This window comes from Lepisma saccharinum, chromosome 11 (assembly GCF_977018435.1).
Source record: "Lepisma saccharinum chromosome 11, izLepSacc3.1, whole genome shotgun sequence".
Classification (NCBI taxonomy): Eukaryota; Metazoa; Arthropoda; class Insecta; order Zygentoma; family Lepismatidae; genus Lepisma; species Lepisma saccharinum.
Window position 1 is genome coordinate 15,497,697 of NC_139239.1, and position 25,130 is coordinate 15,522,826.

At 38.4% G+C, this 25,130-nt stretch overlaps 1 protein-coding gene across 1 annotated transcript in view; it reads right to left on the reverse strand.

The window, feature by feature from the left end:
- The window catches only part of LOC145995146 (lachesin-like), a 99,498-nt gene extending 85,061 nt beyond the window's left edge, over nt 1–14,437 (reverse strand). The window contains exon 1 of the mRNA XM_083131692.1: nt 14,136–14,437. Within this exon, the coding sequence (XP_082987818.1) occupies nt 14,136–14,420 (285 nt within the window). The 5' untranslated portion in view covers nt 14,421–14,437. The remainder of the gene's footprint in view (nt 1–14,135) is intronic.
- Between the last annotated feature and the right edge of the window lie 10,693 nt (nt 14,438–25,130).

Below are 25,130 nucleotides of genomic sequence, written 5' to 3' on the forward strand. Positions count from 1 at the left end.
GCAAAGTGCTTAGAAAAGCGGACATTAAAACTTACAGGAAGGGAGGGAAAAACATCTTAAGAATAGCGAAGAATGCAAACAAGAAAAAGGAAAACAGAGAAGAGGAAGGGATTACCAACGAAGTGAAATGTAAATAATGTCAGAGTGTGTACATAGGAGAAACGAAAAGGAGGCTGAAAGACAGGTTGAAAAAACATAGGGATGATGTACGACTTAAGAGAGAGAGAAATGCAATATTTAAACACAAAAGAGAAACAGGACATGTCATAGAGTGGGATGAGGCTAAGCAGATAGGAAGGGAGAAGAGAATACTAGTGAGAAAATGGAAGGAGGCCAAGGAAATAGAGAAGAAAGGTGAAGAAGACACAATGAACTGGAATGGGGGACTGAAGTTAAACAAAGAATGGAAGAAGGTGTTAGAAAGAGTGGAAAGGACAAGTGAGAAAGAGGAGAGGATAAGGAAGAAAAATGAAGGAAATAGAGCGTGAGATAAGGAGTACAACCACATTCTCTTTCAGGTGAAAGTACAGTTGACAAGGAAAAGCCACCTGCTAGATTGTTCCAGAACTACTTTCTAATAGTCAGGAGGGGAGTATTTGTGTGTGTATATATATCGTCCTGTTGTGTACCTTGTTACATTTGTACTTGGTACAGAGTCTGAAGAAGACGTTGCTAGAAGGTTGAGATGTTACGTTTAGTTTATGTTTTATAATAAAATAAATTCCTGCCTTGGTCAGCATATTGAGTTTTTAAGAACAATATCAAATCCCGATCTGGGCGTTGATGTTGTTTGTGAGCATCCCTTCATCAATTTCATCAGATCATTACTCATCATCGTCACGATTAGCCAACAGTGGCATAAAAGTTATTATAAATTACTAATATCATATCACCAGCCTTAATGTGATTTTAGATTGTGATTGACATAACTTTTCTGCCACTTTTTGGCTAATCGCGACGATGATGATGAATGTGATAGGATAAGTGCAAGGATAAACATACATGGATGATACAACAAATCCCACACAGCTGATTATAATGTCTGTTAGTCCAGGCACCAGAGCCTCGTTAGCATGCAAAGCATTGCAGCTTCCCTGATGGAAATTTGGTAACCACATTACACGGATATGCCGATTCAACCCCATATTGTAGGTCCAGTTCCGATTAGCTTCTCCGAGTAAAAGTGAACTTAAACAATGATAGGTCAATGAAGACTGGACCCACAAGTGAAATTTGAATACGATGCAATGTGCTTCCATCGCGAATCGAACCCGGGAACCTTTGGTTATTGAGTAACAGTGTTAGCAAGTACCCTACCAGTTCTGCTATTCATGCGACGAATTGTGCATCAATATGACCGCTGATATCGCATGAAAGATTGATTTGCTTTTCTTCACTTAGGTTCTTATGAAACTTTTGACTAATTTTCGAAGATGGGGATGAGTGGTGATATGATGAAATTGATGAATGGACACTCAAAGACATCCACGCCCAGGCCGGGATTCGAACCCGGGACCCTGGTGTCGTAGCGCGATGTGATAAAAACTCCGCCACGAGGGCTAGCTCGCACGAAAGAGACCAGAAAATCGGACAACATCAAAAGGAATCAGTAGTTGGCGTAGTGCCCTGCTAAGCTAAGGAAGCAGTACAATTTTTTGGTTGAAAGTGTAAGAGCATTGAATTATTACTTTACATCTACCCTACTACATTTTATTGGTTATTGCTGAAACTGTATTATAATAATATTCTAAAAGATATTACATTAATATCATTATGTTTTTTATCGAACAATGAATATCATTATTAACATACATTATTTGATTTGATTTATTTTACTTCGCTTCTTGTGCCACTTTTGGCTATTTTGCGAAGATGAGAACGAGTGATAATATGATGAAATTGATGAATAGACATCACAAACGTCCATGTCCAAGCCAGGATTCGAACCCGGGACCCCTGGCGTCGCAGTATTAACATACTTTAAGTTGTTATTTCATAAACTTATTAAAATATTATTTTTCCTTTCTATTCACAATCTCTACTTCGTTGGAATAAAAGTTGATCATTTTCTTATGTATCAATTTTTCTAAGCGAGCAGTTTCCTGGCTGCAAAATGTGTAACATGAGACTTAATTTTCCCAAGAGCTTTGAAGTATGTCTAGTATTTGCTAACTAAAATATAAATTTTGTGTTGATTAGTGACTATGCACTTTTACTAGTCGATGAACTAATGTGAAACTTGTTTTTACCAAAGCTTTAAAACCAACTTCAGCACCTGTATTAATCTAAACTTGTCATCTTGAACCTTATAGCAATTGTTGAAATTTAATTTATTCAGAGTTAAAATTGATACGTCTTCTCCATTGCAGACAAAATGTAGTTTTTTATTGTTCTTTGAAACGTGAGGTTTAGCAAAAAAGGCATAGAATATCTTAAGATACTAAATTCATTAAAGTTTGGAGTGGCTTTTATTTAGGAATGGGCAAAGAAGCATTTCCCATCACTGAGTGTGCTATTGAGTATCATGTTCGTGTTGTCTTGTATTCGTAACAATATTGTGTTTTGTAAAAGAAAAAGAATGTTTCATAATTGAGAGATTATCAACCTAATAATAATGTAATAGCTATAATGCATTACGATCTTTTTGATTATAATGATATGACGGCGATCATTATACATAGTACGAATTCACAGATATGAATTTCTTAACACAGCTCGTCTCTATGGATGAAAACTTTAAAGACCATTGAGAATACCCAAATGGAATATTTTAGGAAGAAATAAAACTCCAAAGATATTCATAAATTCCAGCAAAGCCTAAAGAAAAGAATTCCAGAGAAACCAGAACGAGGGAGAAAAACCTAGGTTGGACTCATTTCTGGACGTGATTTTGAATATCGAGAGTGTATTAGGAATCCATTTTTGCCTTCTGAATCAAACCCACTTTGTTCCCTTCGAAACCCTCCTCTTTTCAACTACTGTAAAGAGATTTAGGAATTCATTCAGCCGGGATGAACTCCCGTTGAGTGGCTTTTAAGATTGCATGTTGGCAGCTTCCATCGATTTCCTCTGGGTTCAATCTCCTTTTTCCCCTATCTCTCGCCCTCTTCTTCTCAATGTCTTACAGGCTTCACTTCTCATTTTCTCCAGCTATTGAAGTGTTTAGAACGAACTGCCCAATTGCATCCACCATGTATCAGTTAAAAGTGAACGACAAGTGATTCACACTATGTTTTCTACTATTCTTGAACTATTCGTATAGGGTGTTCACAAAAATCAGCACTTTACAATACTATATCCCACTGCAAGTATTGTACTACAGTACGATAAGAACAGACAAATATCGAGACTTTCTTGAAAAACATGCTGTTACATTGTGAACAGACATTATTTCAAGCAGATGACGCAAGACAGTCTTTATCAAATACTTTCAATGATTTCTAGAATAAATAATTCCTCTCTCTGCTTCGCGGGGTTTAAATCCTCGAAAGTAGAGTGTCTGAAAGTTTTAGGCTATCGGTAAAATTCACGTAAGTTTGAGTGTCTCTAGAACCAATACGCAGATCTCTTGTAGAAGGAAGTTTTTGAATTTTTATTTTTAAGTTACTAAGTTTCGTCTCGTCATTATTACTACGAGTAACTCATTCTTATTTCATTCGCACCAACCAGGCGTCTCTTATTAAAGGGACTGTCCCTTATTTAAGTAATATGCCCTTGTATCCATGTTTCTGATCCCTTAGATCATCAACTTTTCTTTCACCCGTGGCTTTGCATTTTTGGACAGATCTTCATTCCTATTTCGCTTTACTATCTGTTCATAACCACTATCTTCTCTGCACCCGCTCTACTTTTTTCCGGTGATCAAAACCAGTTAGAGGATAGATTACTGTATACGATTGTTGAGTGGGTGCTGTCCTAAGTTATTTTCAAGATAAGTGGCGAAATATGAAGAAATGACGAATTGCAATACAGTGTAGATGTTCTAAATTGAACATGTAACGAAGCCTAGCTTTCTTGGCATAGTCGATTCTACAAAAATCCTTTAACCTTAGCATCAAGAGAAGACATAGTTAGAAACAAGGTTGCCAAATTTTCAAGTTAACAGTTTAACTGTTTAAAAGTTTAAAAGTAACTAGCTACAGTGAGAATTCCTTAAAAATAATTCCAAACACTGCTTCTTCATCAGTGACAACAACCAACAACGTTGGAAGGCAAGAGTTACACTCCACACTCTTCAACAGGGAGCTCACCGCATCAGGGAAAGAGAGCAAAAACAAATAGATTAGTTTATTGGATTGACCACTTAGCTACTTTTCTATTTTGAGAGAAGCAGGAAAAGGCGATTCTCATCCACAGTGTTGCCAGTGTCTGGGCTTATTCAGATGCAATGACTTTTCAGTTAAGTTTCTAACATAACTTCAGGCTATCATGGTGACAGCTGATGGCGCTTATATCGTATATGCTTTGAAATCGAAGAAAATTATTTAACGTCAAGAAGTGATATTTTTGTGCGTGGGTAAATGCTGATAGCTTCCTTTAAAAACGCCCCTGTGATTTATGCAAATATTGAGGCAATTCTACACAAATACATCAAGAAATTTTGCAATAGCAATTTTTCTAATTTGGGTTCGAATCCCTGCCTAGGCAAAGGTGTTTATTGCTAGTGCCTTTCCTTTATTTTCTTGTAATAACCACTCTTCATCATCGTCACGATTAGGCAAAAGTGGCTGAAATACGACGCTGAATAAAAAAGATGCCAAAAGTCAAACATGAACACCATATGCCCAAAGAGGAGAACAATACCGAATCTTCCTGTCACATGTTAGAACGTGATGTCGAAAGTTCGCTTTGTCAATTGTGGAGCCTCCGTACCTCAGTTCCCCAGGGAGCTTCAGTTCACCATCTGTTGCGAATACACACCAGAGCATTAATCGATTGATTATCTTGGTCAGTAAGCACTGATTGCTAATTCTAACGAGCCGCAATTCGGGTACCGGAGGTAATTTTTCAAGGTTAAGCAGCCGAAAGTGTGGTAACATGACGTGTGTTGGAGGTAATTTGCGTGTGCAAGTGAGCACCTGTCTGTGTGTTGTTCAACAAATAATAGAACAATTTAAATAAATATTATAGCATGTCTAAGACGAAGACATGGACCTGATAGGGGAAGCTTAGGTTCATGCATTTACAAAGGGTTCGAACCTAGAACTTCTGGTGTCGTAGCGCGACAATCAAATACACTAATATATCCTCTAACTGGTTTTGATCACTAGCTGGGAGTAGAACGAGTGCATAGAGGGTAGCAGTAACAACCAGGTGAGGAAGCAGAACTGGAGTTAATATCTGTCCCACCACCGAGGAAATAAAAAAAATCTCTGGACGCTCAGAAACATGGATGCAGTCAGGGAAAATGTAATTTCCAAATACGGGACAATTGACGTTCTGGGAGAGATTGTTACGGGACGCGGGGCATATTACTTTATTAAGTGACCGTCCCTTAAAATCCAGGCACCTGGCAACCTTGTAGGAAAGCGATGTATAATTACAAAAATACAAGAAGTTACTTCCATGAGGGTTCTGCGTGTTGGTTCTAAAATCACCCAAAAATTCTGTGAACTTTCCTAGTGGACTAGCTTCGTCAGACATCCTAATTCATAGGATTTAAATCCCGTGAAATAGGTTGCCAAGTAGTATTCTAGAACAGCTGACGGAGAAGGAAATGAAAATAAATTTTATTGCTACTACTCAAAACGCTTCCAACTGTACAGAAATCTCACTTTTGTCTTATTCGGAATGAGGAGGGATTCACATCAGAAGATAGGCCAGTTTGGGCTATGCAATTCGGTAGTGAATGTACTTTTATGAATTCCATAGTCATTCCTACTAATCATTGGGATTTATCTATTTATTGAAATTTCCAGTACAGCAGAAGTAATTTTAAACCGGAAAGGAACAACGTAAAACAGTAAACTAGTGTTAAAAAACACACACAATAATAATAAAAAAATAAAAATAATAAACAAAATATAAAAAAGCCAATATAGTACCAAGGTAAGCAGATTATTTTCACAATGCATTACTTATGTACATTTTTTCCTAAGTTGGTGATGAAAGACAAATATGAACTGAATATATCTCCTTGGTTTGAGATGATGTTGAATTGTTTCGGTAGCCTGTGGAATAATGGACGTTGTATGAGTGAGGGACTGGGAGTTGCAGTGTGGAAAGTTTCCTGTCCCGTGTCTCTATATCGAAGGATGGAGAGGTAAAAGCTGAGAACACTCTCGATCTTGGAGGTATGAGAATGGGCAGCCATGTTCCAGATGGGTGAACAGTATTCTAGAATGGGGGACATACATGTTTTGAAGTAAATGAAAAGTGCTTTCGGGTTATGGATTTCGGTTAATCTGCAAAGTAAGCCTAGCATACGCATTGCCTTTTTTGTGATGGTTGATATGTGATTATCGAAAGTTAGTTAGTTAGCTAAAATTGTCCCAGAAGAGACGCACAGGAGGAAATATATACCCGAGTTACACGTATGTCAAGGTGAAGAGAAAATAATACGTATCACTGAGAATCAGATTTAGATACGATGTCATATCATTATTAAAATACTGTAAGTGCATCTATTTTGAGGAACAGGATATCCTATGCGTAATACAGGTTATTTCTGTCATAAAGTAGTAAACGAATCTAAAAGTTTGATTCTTAAATGCATTACATTTGCCAATTTATTAGTGAACACTCATACTGAAATACTAGAGTAGACAGACAGTTTTATTGCCCAATATTAAAAAAAAACAGTCTAAAATAGCATTTCTTTTAGTAATGACTGTGCAAAGTGTGGTATAAGCGATGCCTAAAACTGCAGCTATTTCAGTTTTAATTTTATGTGGGTTACAATCCACTTCCTGTATTAATTTTACTTTCTGGTCAAGTGTGATACTTTTCCTTTCTGTTCTCATGGCAGACTACTAACAACTTTAAACTGTTGCATCTGTGACATTATTGTAGCTTGGTTACGTGCAAATCAACTGCATGTTACGGAAGATTCTGGTTAGAACACTGAATAATTTATAAATGCATTACGTACAAATAAGGTTTAATTAACACGTTTTAAAATTATATTTTCCTGGGACCAGTGATGTGCCGTAGACTATAAGTTTACGTCTACATGCGTTGTCTACACGTAATCTACGCGTAGATTACATTGGGTTGCAGTTTACATAGACTACGTAGACATCTAAAGTGCATTAAAATTAATTTTCAAGGGTTTCATGAAAGGAAAGTGACATTTTCAGCTATATTGGTTCCAAACGAAATGAAAAGAATCCTATTTACAACAAAATTTATCTTCTCTTCTATTGGAAAAAGATAAATAGTATGCAAAAAACAACAACAGATGGCAGTCGTGAGGCAAGAGTGGTCTTTTTCCCATAAAACACTAGAATATTTCATATATTATGTTTCTTCCTAGGTGAGAAATTGTTCGAATTTGAAGAAAGAGCATGAAAAGTTCTCCTCACACATCAGCAACTGATACGCAGTATAATTTTATTTTAATTTCACGACGCCCTTTGCTAAGTTATCACCTTTCGCCATGTTGTTTACATAGATTACGTAATCTACGTGTATAAAATAGTCTACGTGTAGAATGTAGACGCACATCACTGACTGGGACCCACAGTAATTTACGTACAAAACCATGATGGCGAGGATACGTCTGAAGACATGCGTGTTCAATATTGCATGCGTTTCTTGAATAATATGGATGTTAAAGTCTCCATGAGAGTGTAAGCACATGCCAACTTTGAAGCTTCACAAAGGAGCATAACGTAGACAGCATCAGCCTTCATGTGTTACTAAATTTCCTTTGACAGAAAGCGCTTCGAAGGGAAGGATCCAAATCCAAAATGCATTATACAAGATGACGCAACAGCAAGACGTGTGATCCGAGACATCTCTCGGTGAACCTCCAAAGTTCCTATACGGAGCAATCCAGTTTCGAGGATGTCTTGGTGAAAATCAGATTAAATGTAGAGGTTCATACCTGATAATGGGATTACCGGGTTTAAATGCTTCCCCACCAGGATCTTCTCAAGACGCTCCTGTCTTGCCTGGGGACAACCGCCATTCCGAGTGTCAAACTCCAGGGAATTGGCTGTCATTTTCAGTTTTAGGAGCAGCTTAAATAGATTTGCCCTTTCAGTGCTAGAATGAAACTTAAATCGTGCGCTATTATTTACTTCTATTGAAACACTTTTCCCACGAAACTAAATGGAGAAGACATGTGTACCTAGCTGCCAGTGTGAAAAATTAGTTAATATTTTCGTCTAGTTGCCGTTACTACTAGTAAGACAATTAGTAACGACGTGATAAATAATTCATTTCCTCGCACTAATCGTCCTGGGCAACCCGCCGCATTTGTGGAAGAGCGCTCTCGAATGCACGTGTGAACTGCAGAGCGAACAGCGACACTGTAGCGTTGTAAAAGGGATGGAAAGAAGGAAGTGAGAGGCAGGAGGCTTCGTCGGTCGCGTTCGTGCAGTAGAAAACCTGTAATATGATACGTATCATTGTAATCGATCGATTGATTTAATTTATTTTACTTCGCTTTTCTGTCACTTTTGACTAAATGCGAAGATGAGGATGAAATGGATGAAGCATTGGCGTAATCATGATTTTTTTCGGAGGGGGCTGAAATTGTAAAAGTGGATATGATATTACATAGCTGCGTTCTGGAAATGGAGGTGGCTGATGTGTGTGTGTGGGGGGGGGGGGGGAGATACAGCATAACATTTTTTTTTTATAATTACCATTTTTGACCTTCGTTTTAAAAGTTGTTCAAACACAAAAATGGTAATTGGTGGTCATTTTAAGGGGAGTTTGCACTTGCCACCTTGGTTTTACCAGAGTTCTTTCCTCCTTTCATTGGAAAATAGTAATATTATTCTCATAATTTCTGGAGGGGCTGTAGCCCCATCAGCTCTCCCTTTGCGTACGCCAGTGAGATGAATGGACAATCACAAACATATGGGGTCAACACAAGCACCTCAGAGGATTATGCTGGCTGTGAATGCAGACGCCTGACTCGCTAGTGTGCAAAATGCAGATAAAGGTGTACGTACTACGTGGAAGGGAGATTGACATTTGTGTATCTTGAGAAGGGGTCACCCCTTATACCCTGAGTATCATTGTAATCATAGCAGAACAAACGGGAGGTGGTTCTGGTGAAATGGGGGATGTCTTATTACACAGTATCCAATGTTTTCCAAAAATCCTTCCCACATTCAAATTCACTTTATCTTTGTAACGAACAATGGTATTTCATTGGAATAAAGTTTGTACTTAACAGCAGTTTTTAAAATTTTACCTGGCAATACTGCTCCAACTGGGCACTATTCACGTCGATGCATTCCTTCAATCTTGTCCTGAAACCCAGAATGACTTTCCGGCGCTGCTCATTTGCAATGCCCTGCGATGACTGCAGATATCTTTGCTTTGAGGTCACCCAGATCTCTTGGCTTATCCACGTACACTTCCGTCTTGACATATTCAAAACAGTCAAATGACACACGGAGCCAGGTCTGGCGACCTTGCGGACCATGATGTTGTTCCTCTGCGGCTAATCCACCTCCCCATAAATTCCTTATCCAGGAAGTTTCTAACTGCCACAGCGACGTGGGGAGGTACTGCTGGTACTGCACGTCATTCTTGATACCAAGTGCAACCAGGTGGGAAAAAAGGAACGTCTGCAGCATGTTGAGGTAGGAAGTGCCCGTCACGGTATCTTCATCGTAGAAGAAGGGCCCGATTAGATGATCCGTCGAAACAGCGTACCACATTCACTTTTGGATTATCCCTCTTGTGGGTTTGTAATTCGCGCACCAGAACGGTACGCATCAGCTCTGCATAGCACAGAACGCACTGAGCCTAATTCTGAATAGACGCCATTTTGGAATCACCTGATCGCTCGCAGTCAACGTGCAGGGTTGCCTGGTAAAACTTTTAAGACTGGTCTGCAGTACAAACTTTATTTCACTGAAATATTGGCAAAACCCTGTGAATTGCATACATATTATATTACCTCTCAAACTCAAACGCTCCCACACTCCTGTTAACTGACCTTGAGCTGTAGGCCTCACCAGTAACGTAGTGGTAATGCTCCCACTTTAAACTGAAGGCCCAGTCTTGATTTGCCTATCTGAGCATAATGTGGACTGAAAGCAACTGCCAGACACGCGCGCGCGCACACACAAAAGTATCATTTTCTCACTCGCTGCACACACCATATTTCATATTGTGCGGATACACGATTAAAAAGTATCTTTATATACAACTTAGGTTCCTATATTATTAATTGTTAACTAACTTTTTCATCAGAAGTAGGTCTTATATTACTATTTTTTCGGTTTAAGAGACCAGGTTTTAAAAATAAGAAAAAGCTTTCAAAGATAATGAAATAAAATATCACACCAATACCCTTACCCAAAGCTCTTGACGGAAATTGTTATAAGCTTCCGGGAAACAGATGCAGGGAACTCCATGTGAGAATTGTTTGAGATAACAATGCCATTGTCTTCGTATGAAATGATGGTGAGAGTCTGGATGCGTTTCCGTATGTGTGTACATTACGTTTAGCACGTATAGCCTGCAGTCTATGAGAGAATTAGTTTCGACTATAAGATGCTGCACAGAAGTTAATTAAGTGTGCCTTATCTTGTGATCAACAGTTCAGATTATCGGTAGGATCCCTAACGATGTTTGTATTTTGCCCGTAGCTACGAGAAAAGGGTGTCCAATACATAAGAAACTTTCCTTGTGCAGCGAATGCTTGCTTCAATAGATTTTCCTCCCCGTGTTAACAGGCTTTAGATATCATCTCTTTCTACCTATCTCTCCTGTTCCAAAGTTTGTGTGGAAGCTGGTTAATAATATATGTTAGGGTTTGCCATGTTGTATTGTACGTATTACTAGTCAGTAACACATTTTTGTAAAATTTATTCCAGTGTCAAGTAGCAATTAAAAAATAACTTTTCGCCCCTTGCCCCTTTTATTGAAGAGCTTTCTTTGTCTCTTTATTTTTCAGAACAGTTTTAGCCTTTTGATTTGTTTTGAAATGTTGTGATGAGCTTTGTTTCACTTGTAAATTGTTGAGAAGAGTTTTATTTCTCTCGCGAATTATTCTAGAAAGCTTTGCTTCTGTTGCTAGTTGTTTCGAAGAGTTTTGCTTGACTTGTGCATTGTTTCGAAGAGTTTTGCTTGATTTGTGCATTGTTTCGAAGAGTTTTGTTTGACTTGTGCTTTGTTTCGAAGAGTTCTGCTTGTCTTGTGCATTGTTCCGAAGAGTTTTGCTTGACTGTTACGTAAATCCGAAGAGATTTACTTGTCGTATGTATTGTTTCCAGGAGTTTTGCTCTTCCTGGAGTTTTGCTCTTCCTGTGCTTTGTTCCGAAGAGTTTTACTTATTTTGTCTTGTACACTGTTCGAAGATTGATTGATTTGCTTTATTTTACTTCGCTTCTTGTGCCACTTTTGGCTAATTTGCGAAGATGGAGATGAGTGATGAAATTTATGAATGGACACTCACAAACATCCATGCCCAGGCCTGGATTCGAACCCGGGACCCCTGCCTTTGTAGCGCGATGTTCTTACCACTTCGCCACGGTGGCCGGCACTGTTCGAAGAGTTTTGTTTTTGTCTTGTACCCTGTTTTGGAGAGGTACCGGTATACCATTTACGAGCATTGATTTTGATGAGATTCGCCTCTCTCCTGATCATTCTTCTGAAGTGTTTCTCTCTCTTGATCATTGATCTGAAATGTATTGCCTACCTTGTACACTGCAGTGACTGAGTGCAGATCTATCTACAGCAAGAGTCTATTACTGGACGAACCATTAAAAACCGCCAGCCCGAGCGAGCTGATAAAGGAAAGGTCGAACTCTCCATCAAACTCGCTCCCGGAGAGCAATATTATCCTTCCTAATATCCCATCTCTGCAATATCGAGTTAGTTTTGAGTATCTCACCCATAGGAGAAACCTATATTGACAAGTCATAATTTATAAGCAAAGGTAACGTCGTTTCCATGGTGATTTTCCGGAAGATCGTGCCAGAGGACTCCCTTCCCCCTATTGTCCCGCCTCGTTGGACGGTTCCTGAGGCAGATTAACGGCTATTGGAAGTGACTCCAGAAGCAGCGGTTCGTCCTCCAGCGGGCGTAAACTTTTGGTCGGCATCCATCAAATCGCTCTGGAACCAAGTTCTGGAAGCTATCACGAACTCATGGTTGCCAGAAAGTACAATGTTAATACAAAATCAACTTTTGCGTTACTGTATTCTCATATAAATGTGGAACACCTACATGAAATACTCTTTTACGTGAAATGCGTTTTGTGTGTTTTCTAACTCTCCGGCGATGGCAGAACTTTCTATTGAAAAGTTGCTATTGATGGGAATGGAGAATTTCAGGATCTAGGTGACCCACTTTTATTGATTGATTTGTTGTTTTAAGTCTACTTTATGCACAGTAAGGCTAATCGGGACTGGACCTACAGTTTACAGTGGGATCCGAACCATTTGTGCCTCCACCGGGTATCGAACCCGGGACCTCTTGATTACAAGGTGACGACGCTACCACTGCGCCATCTGGGAGGCCTTACCACTTTTATTGAGAACGTCTGTACCTGCGTTGCATTAACACTCAAAAATTTAATTTGTGACGTTTCTTTTACACTACAAAAGTAAATTAACAACTTTTATGAAATGTACGGAGCACTGAAACTGTTTTGAATCATATCAGGATGCAGTTGTCAAGAAAAACAATCCAAACATACAAATGGTTCAAACTATTGCAATATCACAACGTTCTACACTAATAGAAGTACACTTAGGACACACCTGCAACAACATTACATTTATCCCATTCCAGCTAGCTTTATTTTATCCTTGTTTGATCATCAATACAAGCAAATATTTTCGAAACAATGCACAAGGGAAGCTAAACTCTTCGGAACAATGCACAAGACAAGCTAAAGTCTTTGGAACAATGCACAAGACAAGCAGAAATCTTCAGAACAATGCACAAGACAAGCAGAACTCTTCAGAACAATGTACAAGACAAGCAAAACTCTTCTGAACAATGTACAAGACAAGAAGAACACTTCGCAACAATGCATAAATCGTAGCAAAACTTTGCAACAATGCTCAATGCAAGCAAAACGCTTCGGAAAAATACACAACACACATACAGAACTCTTCGGAAGAATGCTCAAGACAAGCAGAACCCCTCAGAACAATGCACAAGACAAGCTAAACTCTTCAGAACAATGCACAAGACAATGGGAGCACTCTTTGGTAACATAAGGAAAGCTCTTCATAATTCGCAACACAAACAAAACTATTAAGAACAGTTCAAGAGTGAAGTAAAGCTTAACCAACCTTAATTCTTATCTACATTCGTAAAACATTCAGATAACTCTGAACAGAAAAGCTTGTCGTTCTTAATCGGCAACCCATATGAATTACATTCAGCTAGATTTGTCTGGCATAACACTAATGTTCTAGTTTTCTCAAAATTTCTTCAAGAAACTCGTACAATTCGCAGTGTTACCAGAGGTCCTCCTTTTTCCAGACATGTTCTACATAAAGTATTATGCCCACTGCCAGGAATGATTTTTTAAAAATGTAAATGTCTTACACTTTGAGCATTGTACAATTAGCATTAAGAGAATATGTCTTTCAGCAAAGAAAACAGAAAATCGCCGGAAATTTTTAGAATTCGGGGAACAATTCTCAAAACTAGGGTTGTGCGGGATCTCAAAACGTTGGTACCAGGATCGGATTAAAAGTTCTCGCTCTAATTTGGAAAATTATTTCCCGATTTTCAGGATGCTGGAATACTAATAGAATGTACAAGTTTCATACTAGAAAAGCATGAACAATCACTTTACGGAGCATTCGTGCGTAGAATTCGGGATTTTTGCAATCGGGAAATCCTGAAGATTCCCTCTCCCGAAAATTTCCCATGGAAATCCCAAAATCCTGGATTTTTAAATTTCCCTCTACAGTTTCCGCTGCGAATTGGACAGGTCAGTCAGGAAATTAAAGAGAACAAATATTTAGTAGTGTAGCACTTACTGTTCTGTCCTGAAGCATTCCGATTTTGCAGTCAAGACGAACCGTGGTTCCGAGTTTCGCTGTGATGTTCGTGACGTTGCTTCCATCCTCGAAGTAAGGACCCCACCGAGATCCCTGATGATGATGCGCGTGGTCCAGGTGGATGCTGCCGTACCGGGTCCTCGCCGTCGTGCTCGAAGGCCTCGGGGTGGTCGGTGGGGACGAGGTGGTCGTCTGCTCTGAAGATGACGTCATTGTCGACGACGACCATAGTCCGAGCAGAACTTCCGTCGTCGTCGATTCCATAAGGGTTATGGTCTCATTTTCTGCAAAGAAAACAAGATATAAATTAACCTTTCTTGTATCGACAATGATCAGTTTTTGAAACATATCTAATGAGGTTTGTTCACTCCTGTTCAGATAAAGTGGCACATACTTAAACTGTTCAAGCTTATAAAGTGTGCAATTTTATGTGAAAAGGAGTGTACCATCACGCATTTTTTTTGGTAAAATTTTAAAAACTTTTCACCCCTTCCTTATACGGTTTAATGCATATTATGAAACATACCAGAGGTTTTTGTATTTCAGTCGTTGCTTTATAATTGATTAGGACCTCTCGATGGCGTAGTAGTAATTTCACCACCTTGTAATCAAGGGGTTTCGGCTTCAATACCTGGAGTAAGATCCCACTTTAAACTGTAGGTCCAGATCCAATTATCCTATCTGTGGATAAAGAAAACTTGAAACAAAGTTTAGAACGTTTAGATATAAAATTGATTAAGTAGGAATGGTAATATTAAAAAATCAATAATAATGATTAATAGTGTCACTAATAAGGCTCATTTATAAAATTATATTTTAGAAAATTTGTACCATAATGCATTTTTTGTAATTTATATTAAAAAACTTATCTCTTAGAACATTTTAATGGATATCACGAGTGTTATCAGGGTTTTTTTGGTCAGTCGTCGATATAAAATTAATTATGGTCTCCATGATGTCATAGTGATGTCGTCGTCTTGTAATAAATAGGTCCCGGATTCGGAACAAACTTTAAACTGTAGATCCAGTACCGATTAGCCTATCTGTGCATAAAATGAACTTCAAGCAAACTTTAGAAAGTTTATATATACAATTTTTTAAGCAATAGGAACAATAAAAATAATATATTGAATAATAATTAATTATGCTACAAATAATTAATTATTATATATAATATATTCCTTGTTGTTCAGTGTGATGCATATAAAATGCATCCATTGAGAACTTAGACACGATTATTTCGTCAAAAGTGCTTCATGCATTTCTGCTCATATGTGTAAATATATCCACCTTCAGCAACGGTTTATTTGCACAGAGACATGGTAAAAGGGCATCAAATCTGCAATAAATGTACAACTTTAGCACACGTAAACGGCTATGAGAGGAAACTTGGACATTTTCCAATCATTAGTACCAAAGAATTATCCGAGTAATCCCAAATGAAGTAGCTCCATGATTCCTATTTAGACAACCCATTGATACCACTGATATTGCCGTCATTATCCGGTTCAAAGTACTCTGGGGTCTACTAAGCCTTTCTCTTTTCGCTCCGTGATCAATGTTAGCGGCACCATTGCGACTCTCGGATAAGTTGTTAATTCCATTTTGATTGAACATGAATATACAAGTTGATTGCAGGATACAAACACACAGAGAGAAGGGTGACGTAATAACACTCTTTCCACCCCTTGGGAAAATAATGCTAAATTAGACGAAGCTGGAAGGTACGATATGATCTTGCATAGTGACCACGGCGATTATAATTGTAATTAGAGTTAATAAATCCTGATTAAAGTTTTGTAAGAAATGTTTTGTTGTTTCTATCGATTGTTTACTGTTTATTCATCGTTTTATGCATTAAGAGGAAGGCAGGTTTGTAATTGCAACTCCAAGCTTTCAGATATTACGCCCTCTTCATATCAGGGTAGTTAACACACTGCGCTACGGCGCCAGAGGTCCCGGGTTATAGTCCCGGCCAGGGCATGGGTGCTCTTTGTGAGTGTCCCTTCATCAAATTCATCATATCATCACTCATCCTCATCTTTGCGATTAGCCAAAAGTGGAAGAAAAGCGAAGTAAAATAAACCAAATCAATCAATCGTTCAAGTTCCTCCTAAGCCAGTGTCTATCAAATGTCCTTTTCTTTTCCCCATTTCTCCCAGCATTGTTCTCCTTTAACCAACTCTTTCCAATATTGTTTTATTTCTTAATTTATCTGTCCATTTCACACGCTCTATTCTTCGCCATGCCCATATTTCTCAGTGGTCTGAGAGACACGGGAACTTTCAAATGTCATTGGAGAAACAAAACTTCAAAAGCTCCACCATTAGCTAAATTTCATCGTGATCAAGATGAGCCTCTTATAGATTGAATTCTGCTTTGTTGCCCATGAATATTGAAGTTCTTTATTCTTCTCCGTAAGAAAAAGCACTTAAATTTAATTATATATCTGCAACTCCCTCGAAAACGTGTAATTCTAGATTCTCCAGTTCATAGGCGTGTCAGACCCTCTGATTAGGGGGGGAGGGCTCGTATCATGACTCTTCCACATCTTAACGAGTAGCCAGAGGTGGCAGAAAAGCAAAGCAAAATGAACCAAATCAATCAGTAATCACTAAGGTGATACAGACGTAAATTTCAACGTTTACAAATGAAATTAACGAAGTAGAAAAGCAATTACTTTTATAGAGTGTTAAATTGTGTTTCCCACCGCAATTCAATTTACAATATTTCGTTGTAGAAAAACCTATTACTTTAAAGTTATGGCGTTTTAGAATCCTGTACGAATTTTAAAACAAGCTGTACGGAGAGTTGGACTCGAAAATGTATTCTAAGAGGGAGATTCAATGCATTATTGAAATTTCGTGTCACCTGCGACAAGATCAGGAGAAATACGGAAGGGAGACGGGAAAGAACTAGGCTGTGACAACCTACAGACGTACTGAGAATTCTTTCCTTCACACACGCACAAAAAAATCCTGACTGCGTCTGCTGGACCGGTCGCTCACCATCACAATCTCCTTCAAACTGGTCCCGAACACAGGAAAGCTCTCGGAATCTGAATTATATAGACCGCGAGTAAGACTTACAAGTTCTGAATCCGAATGGACACCTGCCGATATTCCACATTTCTGCCTAACGTCCTCATGCAGCATCCACACGCCCTGTTCCTATTCATCTCGCGGATTTCTTCGTGCCCCCTTTCCCGTTGGATGTCCCTTTCCATCTCGAAGTCTCTCTCCTTCCCACTCCAACCCTTGCCGATGGCGAGAACTTCGCTGTTGAGAAAGCTCAAACGAAATGTGTATATAAGCACTCCGCCCGTGGAATCTGCTTAGCATGCCGGTAGAGAAGGGGATAAAGCGAGAGGGCGGAGCAAACGGCTGGTAGCTGCAGTCGTGTTTTCTCGCGCAGAGCACTTGCTGTTGTTCACTTGCTCCAGAGAGTACCAGAGTGCAATATGTGAATACATGATTTGGACTTTCCTTCGCCCTTCCCAAATTCTCGTTTACACTGTTTAAATGAACTTGTTCGCCAGCATTCACTAACAATAAACACGCTCTTAAACTGAGTACATGTTTGTGGCACACGCCACTACCCTACACTGAGTTGTATCTCAAGGTCATGGGTACAGTCTATTTGGTCGAAGGGTGTGATGGTTCTGCTTCGATAGACATGTAAACTTTCATTAAAATATTGAGGAATCTTTGGGTGTCCAAGCTAGGGAATTCATTTATTAAGAATGCCATTTAACTACGCCCCTGCAACACTAATATACATATATTTGCCGGTAACCATATCATCTACCACACAATACCAGAGATTGTTTTTGAATGTGATTCATTGATTCTAATTGATATGCTTTATTTTACATCGCTTTTGTGCCACGTTTGGCTAATTTTCGACGATGGAGATGAGTGATGATATGGTGAAAATGATAAATGGACACTCAAAAATATCCATTCCCAAGCCGGGATTCGAACCCGGGACTCCTGGCGTCATAGCGCGATGTGCTAACCACTCTGCCACGGGGGCCGGCCTACTTGAATGTGAAAATAGCTAATAGCTTCAGGGACATGTAACAAATAAAACATGTTATATCCAGCGCGTAAGCCTACTGGAAATTATTTAAAGCATTTAAATGCTGTTATCTTGTTGTTGGCCTAGTGTATAATAATGCCACCAGATGACGTGGTAAGACACTTGTAAGCACCGCGCTTGCCGCTGCGGCCAGATACGGTACCGGTCATTGCTCTCTGCTAGTCAGCGCCGCGCCTCAGTATGTGATTGTCGTGTAAGGAAGAGAGAAAAATGGAAGAAGGTGTTAGAAACAGTGGAAAGGACAAGGTAAAAAGAGGAGAGAAGAAGACAGAAGAATGAAGAAAGAAAGGATAAGGAAAAGAGCGTGAGATAAAGAGTCCAACCACTTTCCAGATGATAGGAAATGTTTAGCTAAATCGCCTGTCAGGTGAAAGTACAGTTGACAAGGGAAGGCCACCTGCTGGAATGTTCCAGAAACAACTTTCTAATAATCTTGTGTCTGGAGGGGAATGATTTTTGTGTATATATATCGTCCTGTTGTGTACCTGGTTACATTTGTACTTGGTACAGAGTCTGAAGAAGACCTTGCTAGAAGGTTGAAACGTTACGTTTAGTTTGTTTCATAATAAAATAAATTTCTGCCTTGGTCAGCATATTGAGTTTTTTTATATCATGGAAAAAAGACAATGTTGTTACAACTGGAAGAATGATTACGCTGGGAGCTTTCACCGCTGTGTTCAATATTTCAGCGATATGAGAGAACGTCATTATCAACTGAAAATGACTACATTTGTATGATTGAATACTTTTTTATGATAAAATCATTTAGTGCAAGCAATCTCACAGACTAATTCAAGTCCAACTGCTCAATAATAGGGTCATTACTAAGATTGTTTAATTTCGAGAACATCAAAAAACTGACAGTAGAAATGAAATGATACATAGAATATATATGGTGATATAATCACAGAAGAAGATATGCTTGAAGGCTGTACAACACGCACTGCGATAGATGAAATCAATAAAAATGGAAGGGAATCCATGCTTAGAATGTGGTTACCTCCGAAAGAGGGAAATCTGGGCACCATTTCAATATGTTGGCGGAAAAATCTGTAATCTCTTCTATTATATAATTTCCTGTCAGAACCCAATAATACGTGGCTTATATTGGCGAGATTTGAGTGAAGGGGGGTGGGGGTGGGGACGATATCATGCAACTGGCTGTCGTTTCACCGGGAAAAAAATGAAACGATTGACGTCCAGATTTAAAATGTAATCAGATCTGTGAACGCATCCGGGAATATTCCAATCATGCCAAAGGAGATTAAGGAAATGGGTAATGAAATATATGTTCCCCTCCGCAAGTATACACAGATAATTGAATTGGAATTATATAATGCCAATCCATTATCGTTCTAAAGCTCCGAAGTAGAAAAAAAAGAAATGGATCAGAATGAAAAAGTGTGCATGAAAAATTTCCTTAGCATGGTTGAATTTGGGCAAGTGAGATGCACCTGTCTAATAGTGCGAGCATAATGAATTGTGTTTAAGTTATCAAGGGGGTTCTGGTTTGTTTCTGGTAGATTTCACTCCATTGGCTCGTACATTAAACTGTACAACCAATCACGGAAAGCCTATCAATAAAGCATAACTGGACGAGTCCAGTAACAACGTAGGGGTGATGGGTGCTAGTGGAACGCATGTTTCAGTTAAAAATACCCGCTATCGACAGAACAGAGGAGTTTCAAACGAACGGTAGTAATATAGTTGTAGTAAAAGTTGAGCAATAATACACAACCGAAAGCATACAAGCCAAATCATGATATGAAAACCACAAAGTAGTTTCTTGCATGTTTTCTCCCTAATTCCCCTTTCGCATTTCGACTCGTCCATTCGAGCTAGATTCGTCTTCCGTGGACTAACAGTATTATCAGTTATTTTACTTCTGATGGAAACAGCATTTGCTTCGTGAACATGTTTAATTTTACATTACAAATATGAATATTATAGTGCCCTGGTGCATAATATTGCACCAGGCAGAGATGCTTTTGTAGACGGGGCTACCGGAGTCCTTTGGAGGAAGTCCTTGACACCCCCTGGCCATCAATTAAATCCCATCTTGCTAGGAAGTTATCTAAATTTATCTGAAATGTGAAGCTTTTACAGTCTGTTATGTGTGTCAAAGCGTTACCTCGAATCACATGTAAGCCATCTAATGGAGTTATTCTCATCACCCTTAAGACTTTCCTGGTTCAATTTCCGGGGTACACATTTCTACATAGCAGTATTCAAAACTTTGCTAATACTCGTAAACGACAGGCTGAAAACCGAATCTTGAAAATCTGTATAGCAGCTGTGAGAAGATCAGAAGAGAACGTCTTCGAATGAAGATGGACAGTGTGGATAGAGTAATAAGCTAAATTGGTCACTTTGGCCATGTCCAAGTTGTTAAAAAAGAAATAGAAGCCTGCTTCGTCATGGAATGATTATTATCAGGTCAAGCACTTCCATGACGTAACTTCCGGAACTTATCAGTCGTTGAACTCGGTGAGGGAGGACAGTATGTTCTGATTGCTACCATGATGGCCTGAATTTGATAAGTGCAGTGTCATTTTTTCTTGTCGTGCCTACGGATACATAGTAGTTCTGAAGAATGTATGATGTACAGTTAACAATATGATTACTTCTTAGGTACATGTTGGTAATACTGGTAGATATATTGACAAAAAAACTAATGTAATGTAAAAAAAAATCAACACAGCTAATCTTTCCGGATGTGGATATTGTTGCATTATTTTGTCTGGTTACGTCTAATTCCTTAGGACTAGTAGTAAAGTTCCGATTAACTTTGCTTCCTGTTATGTGTTGTTGTGCATATGAAAGTTAATAATAATATCAGTTTGTCGATAAGGCTTCGTTACTGTTACTCCCGCAGTGGAAAATAAGTTCACGTGGAACACAGACTCCCAGAAATGATTAATTCCTTTCTATGTTAACACTGACATCTTCTGGGAGGGAATTAATACTCAAGTTGCCTCCTAATGAGTGTATTAACATATTGTTTTTTGTGTACAACCATTAAATGATTTATTTTGTGATTGATTTGATATCTCTACCAACTTCAAAATAAGCCCCACTGCTGTCTCTCTCTCTCTCTGTGTGTATCTGTGTGTCGATGTCATGCACTGGAGAACGATTTGTTTGTAACGGTAATGAGAGAAGACGTGTTTGTAGCTCAGGCGAGGCAATTTCAATCCATTCTGTCAACTCTAATCAAGCTGTAATAATATAGGAAATACACGACTAACATTTCTGCATTCATTTGGAAACGTCAAATTATTAATTTGTAAGTCACCCACTGCTACTCATGCGAAAATGAAAAGAATGTAAGAGTAGAAATGATGAGAATTAAGGAAGGAACATTACCAAGATTTACAATATTATTTCATACACTTAATATGAAACTTAGGATAGATTTTTCATCTCAAACATAGTATTTTTTAAATTTATTCTGAAATTGCGAAAAAATAGATGTCCTTAGAGATTCTGATAACCTTCTCTTCTGGGTAAAAAGGCACGGAAGGGTCCAGATAAGATCAAGTCTGCTGATTTTTTATAACATATGGTCAAAAAAGTAAGGTGATGAATGTAAAGATACCCAACATGGCTGACGTATTTCAAGATGGCGATTTTTTCTGAATTGGGAAAAGAATTGAAAATGACACAGGAGACTTTGAAACAAAGAGCTGTAGTACCAAACATAAAAATACATATGTTTTTTACATAGTTATTACTATTGATAGAACATAGTGTTCCGTGAAAAGAATAAATTCTACTTGTTTAGGATCCTTATTGTCAATGAATAGAATTACTAAGCAGTATCATACTATCATCTACATTTTACTTGAGGACTGTTTGACTATACAGGACGCTGTATTCAAAACTATAAAGGGATCTTTGAACTTTTCTTATCTTAAAGTTATGATCATCCAGTCGATAGGGCGTAAGACTCACATGCGGGAAGCCCAGGTTCGATTCCCGGAATGAATGTTTCAGGTGAGAAGTTTGCGAGCATCCTGCATGTTTTTGGATGATGCACTTAAACGTTTGGTCTGAGCTACAGAGTTTAAGTGCATCATCGAAAAAATATGCATTCTTGTGCATCAAAATGCATCAAGGTGCATCAAAACGCATTAACTGATGCATTGAAGTGCATCTCAACTGTAATAAGTCCTCACTTGAATCAAATGATGCACTTTTCTGTTTCTTTCAGGACATACAAAAATGCACCCAAATGCATCAAATGTGAATCGGATTCTTTGAAGAAGCCATAAAACATACTTTAGTGCATTAATCGATGCATTCTGGTGCATCAATCTATGTGATGCATTTAGTTCTCTGAGTGTATGGCAGAGAAAGGGAAAAAAGGTTCAAAAAATGTTTTCAAAAAGGTGCAAAAAAGATGCTGATAAAAGGTCTTTACTCAGGTCTAATTCAGTTACATTAACTTTCTCTATTTAACACTATCAAATAACATAATTAGTAATAATTACATAAAGTAACCAGTATTTAGGAAGTGAATGTGGCATTTACTGGGTTTCAACCAGCTTGTTATTCTGAATTACGCTCAACATCTCTGTTTTCGAATGTAAGTCGCTGATGGTTTGAGCTCAGGAGATCCTTATATGTGTAGAAACTCCGCTCAACATCAACTAAAACCAATGGAGCATATGTTGTAAGCACACGGAAAGGGAGTTCAGGCGAAGTTGTAAAGACTTCCACATCCGGTTTGTTCCTCAAATTGAATCAAAGTTTGGCTTTGGCAAATAGGACTAAAGGATTTTATGTAGCTGCTCCAGAATAGTGAAAATCATTTATTTTTCGTCGAATTTTTTAACAAAACATGAAAGAAAAGGAAGGAAAAAGGTGCTGAAGCATCAAAGAGGGGGGTAAAAAGGGGATAAATGTGCTAATCTTACGAAAAGGTGCAACAAAGTGTGTTCATTTCACTTGATTTAATGTCTTAAAATACATATCTCAAACGATCGGTGTGAAAACAGCTATACTTTTGAAATGGTGCTGCACTTTAAAATCCTTTCCCTAATGATGATACCTACTCAACATATGGACAGAGACAAGGATCGTGTATGCGGTGAGGAGTGACACAAGCATATCGAAACAAAGATTTGAACCCAGGATCATTCTGATACACTGTTTCAACTGTTAAGCCTATGGCTGAAGTCAAAAGTTTCCCTCTGACAGCGGATAACTTCCGAGAGAGAAAAATAAGAAGAAAATTCGTCTCTAGAAAAGCTAAACTCGGAATTTAATTAAAAAGAAACATTGACTCATTCGCACAGTAAAAAAATTAAAAGTGTGGTTTTTGGAAAAAAGGCTCATTCCTCCTTTTTCCCCATTTGCACAAGAGGTAAGTAATTTTTTTAATTATACGTAGAAAAATTCTTTGACCAGCAAATGTGAAACAAATCTCTCCGTGGTAACCCACTACACATCTCTCCTCATCCTGCAGAACCCGCAAGCCGCAACACACGGAAGTAATATAACCGCCACTTTTGCGTTTCATACTACTTGAATTTTATATAAGTTGGAGACTCACTCAGGTATATTGAAATTCATATTGGTTTCTCAGAGTGGAAATGTTTAGTATCAGGTACCACCACAAGGGCAGCACTTGCAATCCACAAATTCCATGAATTTCAATCATTTAATTTTATCGTGGTCGTCTTTCAAAAATGGAAGAGGTCAAAGTTATATTCATTAGAATAAAATTCCTAAAAATCATTTTGTAATCTACTAATTCCGTGACTATATTGTTGTAGAGTTAAAGGTGAACAATGTAATCTTCAATTCGAAATGGCATTGTTTAAAAGTGTGCTACGTTAGACCAGAAGAATTGTTTTAACTGATTAATTAGTTTATGGATTTTTTAAATACTAATCAGGATTGTGCAGAATATTATAGATTAACTTCTGAGAAAGTTATGTCTATGTGTTGAATTTGACCATTTCCTACGAAGTCTAATATTTCGTAGCTGAAAACAATCTCTGCTTTCAGCTTCAACACGCAGAATGGATAAATATCTTGTTACATTATTATTGTCTTTTCTGTTCTATTGTGTATTATAAGGCTAGTCTGTGTATTATCACTTCATGATATGAGTGAACGCAAGTTGTTGATTTTATCGGTTTTATTTTACTTCGCTTTTCTGACACTTTTGGCTAGTCGCGACGATGTGGTTGCATTGTGATGACAAGGATGGAGGAACAATGACGAACAGAGGATTATATTGGTCGTGGGTCCAAGCGCCAGAGCCTCGTTGGCCTGCATAAATTCAGCCCTTGTGTACTGCATGGAAGAGAGGTTGACATTTGAATGCTTATAGCGAAGGCACATCTTACACCCCGAATGCAAATTGTTAGTGATAGTGTTTTGAAAACTGGTGTGTAATAATAAGTTGACGGGCTTTGTTGGCATATTAACTAAATCTGGGCACATAAATATTTTGGAGATGTTAGCGAATACATTTCTAAGTATAGGCCTACAATTCATTGTGCTTAGTCTTTTCCATTATATAGAAAAAGAGTTAAGGCTGAGTTTTGCGTCTTATACTCGTTCGAGAGCTATATTGCCATACGAAGATAGTGCCGCAACGTAGCTCCAACTCTTTAAATGTGCCCAGGAACGAAGAAGTGTGCGTTGTACAATCATCGGCAATAAAAATGGGTTTCCTAGATTCTGAAATACTAGTTTCCCTGGATGGTGTTGTGTGTGTTGACTAACTCTATGGCGAGGAGCGAACTTCAATATGATGCCATACAGGGAAGCGAGTATTTTTGGATATAAGTGTACACGTTTTATTGCCGGTGACTGTACATTATATCCAGGAAGTCCCCGTACCACTACTTGCATGTA